Here is an 11,046-nt window from a genome sequence, read left to right as displayed (position 1 = left end):
AAATGAGTATCTGCTCAGAACACTATTCCCAGGACCTCATTCCCGAAGCCTGTCCAACCTGCAGCCTCAGCCGTTAGTGCTCTGGCCCCATGGCAACTGCTCAAAGAAATCCAGGCCACAAGGGTGCTGTGAGGCCAGTGACCGAGGGCTGAGGCCCGTGATCCCTGGACAAGGACTCAGCCGCCCATCAGAATGGTGGCTGTCTTGGTTAATGACACACACACCTCCTCAAACCAGCAAGTTCACGGAATTTCCACCCCATCCAGACCTGGAAGGTCTGTGGCACCTGGAGGACAATGATTTGGGACACATCCACGCCAACACCACCCACAACTGCTGATTGTTTATTGCACAAGAAACTGGCAATACCGAGGCAAGGGGGTGGGCATTACAAAACGATCCGGTGCCAACTCAGAGCTACCAAAGGGCATTCCGTACAGACACCTCAGTTACATACACGTATGTACACACGCACGCCCACATGAACACACCCTGCATACCCACGAGCCTGAGGCTTCCAAACCTCGCATGGCAGCTTGCACCCCAACCCCCAACATGGTGAGACGCTGCAGGGAAGCACAGCAAACGATTTGAGGGAAGAAAGGCTGAGCTGCGGTGAGCTGAGTCACTCAAATCAGCACACGCACCACGGGCCGGGGTAAGGATGAGGACCTGGGAACATGAGACTGTCCTCAGAAGGCCCCATGACCGGTCTGAGGGCCTGCCTGTGGACCCAGGAAGCTCCAGCTAGTCTGCAGCTGGTGCTTGGAGCTAGAACCCTGAGGGCCTTAACTGGGGAGTCTGCGACAATCACGACCGCAGCATCCCAGAGGAGCATGTTCACCTTGAAGATCTCCACATGTGGCAGAATGCCCACGGAAGGGACTGGTGCGAGCTCGAGAAATCAAGTCAGACGGTGTGCAGCAGCTCAGGGCCCTCCTGCTGGTTTCCAAGCACATCACTTCTTATGTGAAGGGAAAGCTTCACTTCTAGGCAGAGTGCGCACACTCCACAGGTGGCTGGGATCCACTGCATCCTCAACCCGGACGAATGGCCCCACCTGGAGGTCCGGGGGCCTGGCAGGTCAGCCGCATGTGCCCCATCACTACATCGAGCAAAGGGAGTTCTTCTCTACAGAGGTGGCGAGGCTGGGGTGGCGCTCGGGACAACAACCCTCTTCCCACTCTGTCCAGACTTGGGGACGAGGCTGCCGTGAAGCTGGGCCACCAGGGCGAGCCTGCCTCAGCTCACAGAACTGCCAAGCGGGTTCCTAAGAGGAGCAGCTGTTTGGGAAGTTCTTGGACCAGCAGAGCTGGGTCCCTCAAGGTCCCAGCCACACCTGGTGCGCCAGCTCCTTGACAGAAAGTGACAGCAGCATACCAACAACAAAACACAAAGCAACCCTACACACCAAACGCTTCAAGTTCATGAAAAAGGGAAAAGAAAGTCTGAGGGAGTTTGCTGTTTTCATCCCACTGACACCCAAGCAGCTGGTATGACCCTTTCTCTGCTGGAGAGAACAAACTAGCCAGCACTGAGTGGAGGGAGGGGCCTTGCTGCTCAGCCTCCAGTGGAGAGCCAGCTAGGGAGGGATGCGAGGCAGCCCTGATCCAGAGCTCCTCTCCCTCAGACCTTCATTTGTACATCTCACCGGAAAAGTTCTATATAAAACAGAACCTCTTTTACTGGCAAAGACCCTGGGCTTTCTCAGCCCAGAATGGCTACCCCAAATGGCTGGTCTCCTTATCTAACCAGCCTGTGAGGCCCAGGGCTTCTGACGCGGCCCCTCCCTTGCACACTCACACATGCCTAGGGTTGGTCTCAGGGGAGAAAGGTGAGCTCTGCAAAGAGGGTCAGCCCTCCAGACTTTGCAATGGGTGATGGGGCCAAAGGTGACGTGGGGGCTTTATTCCAGACTGCTACCAGTGGGTAGGAGGGAGGAGCAGGCAGGGCCTCTTGAGGTCAGGCTCTGCTGCCACCAGTCTGATGACAGTGTGGTCCCATGCAGGGCCACCATCTGCAGGGGCCTCCCGGGGGCTGTGGGGCCAGCGGCCTCTTGGGCAGGGAGGACTCATGATTACATGTGCGCTGGGGGGCATGGGAGGGGACAGCCTCGATTACTCCTGTCCAAAGCCCTCAGTCTCCTCGATGGCATACAGCAGCTTCTCTTTCAGCTGTTCGTAGCTCTTGTACGGTGGGAGATCCAGCCGGTTGAAACTGTTGAGAAAGAAGAGTGGAGCAGTCAGCACAGGGAGGTCAGAACTCCGACAGCCTGGCCCCAGCGGGTCAGAAGAGTTCCCACGACTGTGGCTTGACCACAGTACCAGCCAGCCAGACACCAGAAAAGGGTCTTTGAGAGCCCTGCTGTGTCCCTGGACCATGAAGGGGTTAGGGGAGGAGGCAGGGCTGCAGGGGAAATGGAAAACTGCAAGGGGGCACTTGGACAGTGGTTCTTTGCCTATTGGAATGGGAGTGTTTCGATATTTAAAACCTGGTATGGCTCTCAGGGCACATAACTGCTGTCACAACTCCCAAAAGATCAGAGGCCCAGACACCCCCAGCCCCTCCTCTCCAAATCTGACACCTGGGAGCCCCAAAGAGTTGCCAAAGTCAAAGCCCTGAAGCTACCCCGCCCATGGGCTGTCCTCAGGGGCTCTTGGGGTCTCAGGTTCTGGTTACCTCCCACTGAAACCAGCACACTCACCAGGTGTGGCTTCTGGGCAGCCAGGTTTCCTTGCCAACCTTGTCAATGCAAAACTTCTGTGGTCCATTGCTACCTATATCCAAAGAAAAATTGACTGTATGTAACAGGACAGTCTCTTCCTAAGGCAGGACCCTCCGATTCCTCCGACTCCTCCGGCTCTGCCCCACCCCCATTCACTTGCCTCCAGGAAGACACTAGGTTCTGCCCCTACTTTGAGCTGTCCTCACTCCACCCAAGGGCGCCAGCAGAGTAAAGGAAAACATACCAATGAGTTCAGCAAAGCCCCCAACAGGCAGGCGGCAGGTCCCAGTAACAAACTGCAGCAGCCGGATCCTCTTCTCATTGTCCATCTCCTTCACCACCTGCGAGTCCAGAGCCCAGGCAGTGTCAGGGACCCCCTCAGCCCAGCACTTTGCCTGACCCGTAACTCTCCAGTGAGTCAGGGCCCCTCTTTGGGGCTGAGAACACAAAGCCCGGGTTGGACAGGGGATGACAGCTGCCACCAGGGAAACCCCAAAGCCACTCTAAGAGGCTGGGTTTGCAGACCATTCCCACCAATCTATGACATTTCTTGGACTCGAGGATACCTCGGGGCCAGATACTCTCCTTCCTATTCAGGTTCTGCTTTCAAAAACGTACTGAGGATGGAAGTGACTGCTTAATGGATATGAGCTTTCCTTTTAAAGGAGATGAAATGTTCTAGAATTAGATAGTGGTGATGGTTGCACAAAACTGTGAAAAGGCGTTGTAAAAGCCACTGAACTGTCTACCTTAAAATGCTGAACATGGTAAATTTTATGGTATGTGAATTTCACCTCCACAAAAAAACCTTCTTTCTGTATGCTATACTTCATAACGACCACAATGCCAAGACCCCCAAGTACAAAAGCACCTATTCATCACAGCCAGGACAGTGAGCTCGTTCGGCCTCTCTGGAGCTTTCCCGTCCCACCTGGCTGCAAAGAGGCCACATGACCTACAAGAGCTTTCCTTCCTGCCTGCAGGCTGCCCCTCCGCACACCAGCATATGGAGCTGGCCCACGGCTGACCACTGTCAAATGCAGTGGACACAGTCCAGCTGCAACAGCTCCTTTTGTCCCAAGGTTGGGTTTCTCATCTCCTTTTGCAAACTGGGGGAGGCGAGGAGCGTGTCAAACATGAGGGAGAAGATAACACAACAAGCGTCCTCGAGGTGGGGGTCGAATCATGTCTCGCGTCCTGTGGGGACTGCTAAAACGTCCCTGCCAAGACCCTTGCCCTGACCACGGGGACCAGTGCCTGGGCCCACCTGCCAGAACCACTGGATCTGCTTGCTGTTCTTGGTGTAGTGCCGGTAGATGGTGTTCTTCTGCCAGTCGCTCATGTCTATCTCCTGCATGCCGCACAGCATCAGCTGAGGGGCGGAGGGGAGAAAAAGTGTCAGCGATCCAGCGCCAGCTCCTCTCCCACCCGCCCACAGCTTCATCCGCTCCCTGGCAGATGAGACCATCCCACACATCTTCAACTATTTCTGCTAGCAGTTTTAAAAGTATGGATAACACGTCTTGCACGTGGACCCTCTGAAAGTAAGGGTAGTGTGAGACCCAAATCAAAATTATCCGCCAGCTGCCACAGTCCTGGTGGAGTGTGGGGTTCTGCTGGTGAGCTGCTGTGGGGATACAGTGAGGCTATCAAAGAGCAGGGTTGCCCCAGAGGCAGGGGTTGAGGGTCCCAACAACCTTGGCTCTCACCTCCAGCTCTTTCTCATCAAAATAGCGCAACCACTCCAGGGGGGCCACCTCGTTGAAGCCGTCCAGGAAAGCTTTGGTCTGCTCCTCCACGCCCCGAGTGAAACGCCAGTCAGTTAGCAGCCTAAAACCAAAGGCCAGCCATCAGTGGAGCCAGAGCTCACTGCTCAGGAGCCGCTCAGGGCTTCCCGGGAGGTCACTGTCTCAGCTGAGAGTTGACTTCAGGCAGGCGGGGAGACCCTTTAAAACCTCACAGTAACATGGAGACACTTAAATCTTGGAAATCTCCCCCACCTCCCCCCACTGCCGCTGACTGAACCTCAGATCGTGGAGGTGAAAAGACGGGACCAAGGGATCTGAGTGCTTGGGCACACTTGTGCACAAACACACGTGAGATAGTGGATCGAAGCAGGCAGGACCCTGACAGCCTCTCAGTTAGGAGAAAGAAGAGGGAGACGTCTAAGTTTTAAACCTCTTCAAAGAAATTTATCCCTACCGTCCTGAAGTCTATCACCTGGAAAAAAAGAGCAACCCAGAGCTGGAACAGAGGGCCTCGGGCTCTAGCTCCCCTGGCCCTGGTCAGCATTGTGACTGGCCATGGTAGCCACCTCAGGTCAATGCAGACTGGGACGTTCTTCCCATCCCTGGTGACCCACGGGCCAGGCATGGGGGCCTGGCTGAAGGAGGCCCCAGAGCCCCAGCGGGAAACACTAGCCATGTCTCCGCACCCCCGTGCCCAGGCCCGCCGGCTCCCTGGACCTCGGGACTCACATGATGTACTCTTCCTTGTTCTCTTCTGTCACTCGGATGCTCTCACCACCTTCCTTCAGCTCGTGGGTCGTCACCTTGCCCAGGATCTCCATGTCCTGGATGAAGTACAGCTCTAGGCCACACTCTTCCAGGTTGTTCTCTCTGGGGGCATGAGAGACCAAGAGGGAAGGTGTCTGTCTTTGAAGGGTCTTCCCCTGAGCCTGCTCTGTCACTCACTTAAGTGCCCATAGGACACAGGGACTCACAGGTGGCCTAGAACCCAGCATGCTGGCACGGGACATCTCCCCGATGCGAGGAGAGAGTTCCAGAGCTTCCTGCCTGGGGGACCTAGACCTTGTGCGGCTCCACCTGCACGTCTACCAACCAGAGAGCCCTCCCCTTCCAGCCTGGGCCAGGGAAGGGACTCACTTGATCCAGACAATAGAGTTGTAGAATTCGGGGTCGATGGATTCCAGGTCTTTCAGGGTTGGTCTCTTGTTTAGCATCCGCTTGTAGAAAGGGAGGGTGAAGCCTGTATCAATGAACTTCCCATGGTACAGAGCCTGAGGAAGGCAGACAAGGCAGAGGGGCTTGGTTTCCCTAGGATGCAAGTAACAAAGCCCAGCTACTGCTCCTTGCCCTCCTGAGCATCCAGCTACCCCAGGGGGCCGACGGGAGGGTCTGGGAAACAAGCAGCACTCTCGGTCCCAGCTGCAGACTCTCATCCCACCGGCGGACCTCAGGGACGAGCAGAGTTGGCCTGCTCAGGAGCCCACCTCCGGCCCACTGCACGCCGGCTCCCGACTCTAGCAGAGGCCTGCCCCGCGCACACGGAGAAGACCCAGTCAGGGCAGCTCCAGGTGGCAGCCCTGACTCACTGACGCTCAGAGCTGGGCGGCAGAGGCAGCCAAAAATAATGCAGACTTCGCTGCTGGCGGGCCAGTGGTGAGTAATAGTCTAGAGTTTTACTGGTCTGTCCTGTCAGCTGCAGGGCCAGGCGGGTCTCTAGACCTGGGAAGAATGTGCCCACTTCCTGAGCCCAGCACCTTGGCCAAGAACTTCCAGACAAGGGGAAGGGACATACTTAGTCAGGCAGGGCTAAGCACTCACTTGGGAAGTCAGGGGAAGAAGCAAAGGAAAGTCAGCAGACACCTCAAACTACCAAACACGGCAGCGGGTCTGTGGCTCCCACGGGCTCTCCCTCCTCAATCTTGGTTCTCTTCGCTCACGAGACATTCAACAGGACACACGGGACGTGACCCCCTTTCCATAGTCACGCTCAAATATCCGATTTCCCTTGCCTACTTTGCCCTCCTCCTGACAGATGCCTCCTACATCTTGTACCACCTGGCCTACTAGGGTTCTGTTCTAAGCTACTGCAGATTCCAAACCCCCTTCCAGAAGGACTGAGTCTCAGTCAGACACTCCCAAATGCTGCTACCCAGCTCGTGGCAACAGCCGGAGATGGGCAGCAGGCAGGGAGTGCCGGTCATCGCCCACCCTCAACGGGGAGGTGCGGAATGTTAAGTGCAGCCTTTGACCTGGGGACCCTGGGCTTTCACGTGACAAGCCTGACACGAACGAACACAAAAACCTTCTCAACACCCTGGGGTGGCCACTGAGAGAGCTCTGAACTACCTCCAGAACTGTCGCTAGCTTTTTCAGTTTTAATGAGGAGTTCTTGAAGGATGAGGGGGGCGCCAGTCTGCAGGGCTGCTGCTGGTGTGTAGTCTTACCATGGCAATGAATCTGCCAATAAAGCGGAAGTAGGTGAGGTGGTCAGGGTTGATGGAGGAGGCGGGGTTGATCTGCAGGCAGTAATTGTTCTTCCCAGCGTATTCAAATAAACAATACATGGGGTTGAGCACCTCGTGGGACAGGAGGAAAAACCACTCTCTGTGAGAGAAGAGAGAGAAAAACAAGACTATTGGATCTCTCCCTGGGCACCCACACTGGAGATGCAACTGTCCTCTGCCATCCTATTGCACCCAGTCTGGAGACATGTGTCCTGGGGAGTCATCCCCACTGGGATCAGCACCTGGGCTGACCTCTATGAACAACTGGTCAGTCAGTGAACAGGGTGGGGTGAGACCCAGGGTGGACCAGAACAACTGCACTTGATGATGACGCTCAGGAAAATCTGGGTGTGTGCATGCATGTTGGCTCCAGGTGCTGCATTCCAGGACTTTCCATCTGATATCCAGAGCATCTGACGGCAAAGGGGTTCCTTGCATCCTGAGCCACCATGCACAGTTGTCTAAGCTGTGCACTGCACAAGGGCACTATATTAAAATATCATAGATTTGTACTTTTATCACAACAATTTTCCTGCAAACAGCAATCAAGCTGTCTTTTTCTGATGAAATCAGTATATCATGAACATTTTCCAACACATAAGTATCTTGAGAAGGGGCATCTTTTTCTAAATCTTGCAGATGCGCTATATGAAGAGCAGGCACCCTGTTTCCACCCTACCTGAGTAGGCAACATAAAATGAATACACAGTAACATGACCCTAACTCCTGACGCACGAAAACTCTGTAACCTGTCCGGCATCTACACCTCACTCCCACCAGCTATAGTGTAGATATCTCTCTGCCCTTGCACTTTGCCATCCCCTCACCCCAGGCCCCACCACCACACCCTTTCCCATACTTTCACGCATTCATCTGAACCAACACCCATGCCTTAGCATCTCTGCGCCCTAGGTACAAGCCTCAAGCCAGAAGTCAGTCTTTTCCAGCTAGAGCTAAACCAGCAAGGGGATGTCCCAAGGAGGTCAGTCCCTGGCTGCTGGCTGTTTGTGGCTGGGCAGACGAGGAGTCCTTCGATGCAGAGGGTGCCCCGGTATCCTGTCCGTGGTTCTACCCTGTGGTAGAACAGCATGACGTAACCTACCATAGGGTAAAACCACTGGCAGGACACAGAGAGACAGACACACACGGGGCGGGAGCCACACCACCAAGCAGAGCCTGGAGAGGAGGTTACCATGATCACCAAGGGAAAAAGAGCAATTGATCCACGGGGGCCAAGACAGAGGGCAACATCACCAGCAAACAGAGGACCAGAAGCAAGTTAACCCAACACCAAGCGAGAAGATGTCCCCACACCACAAGAGGTCAGTAAGCTGAGCGGTCACCACAGGCAAAGATGTGCCTTCTCTCTGCTGGGGCCCCGGTGCCCCACCATCCAAGGCAATGTTTTACCAGAGAGTATGTTAACTTTTGTAGGTGGACTGGGGTCAGGGCAAGACAATGCTCTGAGCTCTTTTTAGGATTACATTAGCTACTTTAATTTTATTGACCCTGAGCACATAACATGCAGCTTCATATTGATCAATGCCCTTTGGGCTGTGAGACGGCTAAGACATGCCAAGTAAATAGCAGGACACCCAGGCCTCAAGAGGAAGGAAGCCCAGGGTCGATTTTAATGGACACCCACATAATACCGATGTTTAACCACTGCCCACTGGCGCAGCCGGACTGGTTAAAGTACAGAAATAATGACATGTTGGTTGGTAGAGAGTCAGAGCCCTGAGTGCCTCCCCTGGAAGCTCCCCATGACCCCAGCAGGGGACCCCAGGACCCAGCTCCAGCGCTCACTCAGACCGGCCATACCCATGCCCGTTCCTGAAGATGCAGGACAGCTCTGGCAACAGTCTGAGCAAGAAGGAGGCAGCTTTCTGGCCATGGGTCCTGTAGCCTGGGAAAGCGGGGTGCAGCTCAGCCTCCCAGGGCGCCCAGCTCACCTGGCGATACCGCCATAGTCCAGGCCCTCCTCGCCGCGCATGATGATGTAGAGCCGGCGGCGCAGGTCGTAGGGTTTCATGTTCATGATCTGGGGAGACAGGAGATGATGGCCAGCCTGCTGCGCCCGTCCATGGCAGGCTTGGGGCAGGGGGCAAGGTATTCCCAGGCCTGCTTTTCAGCAGATACCAGTCACCAAGGCCCATGCCTTGGGAACCCGACCATTTGGGCTTAACAGGCCACATGACAGAAGACAGAGCAGCAGGAGCAGCCTTCTGCCTGCCCCTGGTCTTAGACACGATGATTATTCTCTAACCTGTTGGAAAGAATCCTCGAAAAGAGTTTGCCTGGAAACACTGATCTTCACGTGGCTGGGGAGAGCATTTGACTGAAAAGAAAAAAAAAAGGCACAAACCTCAAATCGGGCCCTTGGTGGTAACGATTCAGTCTGGTCAGCTGTCTGTCTGAACAGGCTTCCCCATCCCCTGGGCTGGGAAGGGAGAACTAGTTCTCCTAGGAATGGAAGTTAGCTTCCTGGAGACGAGGTCACATAACTGCTCGGGGTGAGACAAGTGACCTGCTCCCACCTAAGACAAGCATTCTGACACCTGCTGCTGGGCTAGGAAACTGCAGAAAGAACTCTATAACCCCAGTCTCTAAGGGAGGTGCAGGTACCACAACTCACATGGCAGAGGAAACGGAACTGGTGATACTTCCACCGAAAGCTTCGGTCGTAGGCACCAGGGGAACCTTGTTTCGCCCTGGGAAGAGCAAAGATGTTCTGGAATCCATGCGCTTTCTCAAAAATTAGCAACGTATCTTGTTAGCCCTAAGGAAAGCTGATGCTACGTTAATTTAAAGACGAGGAAAGTGAGGCACCAAAAGAAAGGAAGTGACTGCCACTATTTGAGGATTAGAAAGAAAATCTAGAAATAAAGCCAGCCTTGCTTTTAGAGAAAGACCACTAGTGTTACTCTGAATTGAGTAGCCCCTTCCCCCTCATCCCCACCAGAGTGATGTCAAAATTGGCCACTAGAGGGCAGTAAGAGCAGCACTATCCAGCCTGTGCTTACACAGTGATGTCACCTGCGCCAAGTCCTTACCCAGATTCAAACCCGGGGCGAGGATCTTTAAAGGTGGTGGTGCGGGTGTTGTGGTCCACAAAGTAACGCACCCCCTCGCTGGTGTACTTCATCTCCCACCCTGGGGGCAGAGCTGGTTCCTGGATCATCCTGGAAATATGGGAAGAGATGGGTGAAGGGCTGGCATCACCTGCTGGGCCCCTGCGCTAAGGGGGCTGGGGTCCCCTACATGCTGCTTTCCCTCTGCTTTTACCCGGGCCCTGAGGAAATGCACTTGGCAATACCCAAGTCCTGAGGACAGTTCTGCAGCAGAGAGAGGTCATTCACTGTCTCAAAGCCAAAAAACCAGTCCCACGTGGACGGCCGTGGCTCAAGTGGCCACCAGCAATCCCGAGGCACCAAGTTGCCCAGTCCCAGACTAGCTTCTTGGGGGTGGGGAGTATAGAGTGTCTGAGGAAGGGGGTAGTTCTCAACCCTTCTGAAATCACATGATCAGCAGCCTGCACAAGTGGCAGAGAACAGCAAGAGCTGCCAGCCAGGCCACTCTCCATCCATGAGGAAAGTCAATTCAAGGTGCCATCTGCAAGCTCTCACCGGGCCGACACTGTATCCTAAGGGTCACAGGGCACTTGTGTGTGGCTAAAGGTGCCAGAACATCGGCCATGGAGAACTAATGCAGTCCAAGGCCATGAGGCCAATGCTGGAGCTGCACAGAGGCCTGGCCCAGCTCCTCTCCGGGCCTGCTTCCTTACCCCTGGGTCCGAGGGTCCTCCCATTGGGTAGTGCGTGTGTTATGGTTCACGTAATACACCCGTCCGTTGTCCTGTCTCTTCTCTGCCAGGGGAGAAGAAAGAAAAGAAGACATTCAGATTGAGACATTTGAGACCATGTCATCTGCCTTCTGGCTCCCACCTCCTAGGTGCCAGGTCTGAATGTCTTTCCCCTATTCCCAACCTGTTAGAGAAGTTGAACCAGCAAAAGCCTGGCTCACTCAAATCTGTCACTGACAAAAATGACAAAGACATCTTTCCCTACTG

At 54.7% G+C, this 11,046-nt stretch overlaps 1 protein-coding gene across 1 annotated transcript in view; it reads right to left on the bottom strand.

The window, feature by feature from the left end:
- Positions 1–330: 330 nt before the first annotated feature.
- WWP2 (WW domain containing E3 ubiquitin protein ligase 2) overlaps positions 331–11,046 on the bottom strand; it is a 117,530-nt gene continuing 106,814 nt past the window's right edge. Inside the window, exons 12-24 of the mRNA XM_031680766.2 lie at positions 10,762–10,843; positions 10,031–10,159; positions 9,613–9,688; positions 9,244–9,315; positions 8,930–9,018; positions 6,918–7,077; positions 5,611–5,744; positions 5,203–5,343; positions 4,435–4,555; positions 3,993–4,097; positions 2,970–3,066; positions 2,705–2,777; positions 331–2,217 (exon numbers count right to left, since the gene is read on the bottom strand). Coding sequence (XP_031536626.1) covers positions 2,118–2,217; positions 2,705–2,777; positions 2,970–3,066; positions 3,993–4,097; positions 4,435–4,555; positions 5,203–5,343; positions 5,611–5,744; positions 6,918–7,077; positions 8,930–9,018; positions 9,244–9,315; positions 9,613–9,688; positions 10,031–10,159; positions 10,762–10,843 — 1,379 coding nt within the window. The 3' untranslated portion in view covers positions 331–2,117. The remainder of the gene's footprint in view (positions 2,218–2,704; positions 2,778–2,969; positions 3,067–3,992; positions 4,098–4,434; positions 4,556–5,202; positions 5,344–5,610; positions 5,745–6,917; positions 7,078–8,929; positions 9,019–9,243; positions 9,316–9,612; positions 9,689–10,030; positions 10,160–10,761; positions 10,844–11,046) is intronic.

Source organism: Vicugna pacos, chromosome 9 (assembly GCF_048564905.1).
Source record: "Vicugna pacos chromosome 9, VicPac4, whole genome shotgun sequence".
Taxonomy (NCBI): Eukaryota; Metazoa; Chordata; class Mammalia; order Artiodactyla; family Camelidae; genus Vicugna; species Vicugna pacos.
Note: the sequence above shows the minus strand (reverse complement) of the source record. Positions and strands in the feature narration are given on the sequence as shown.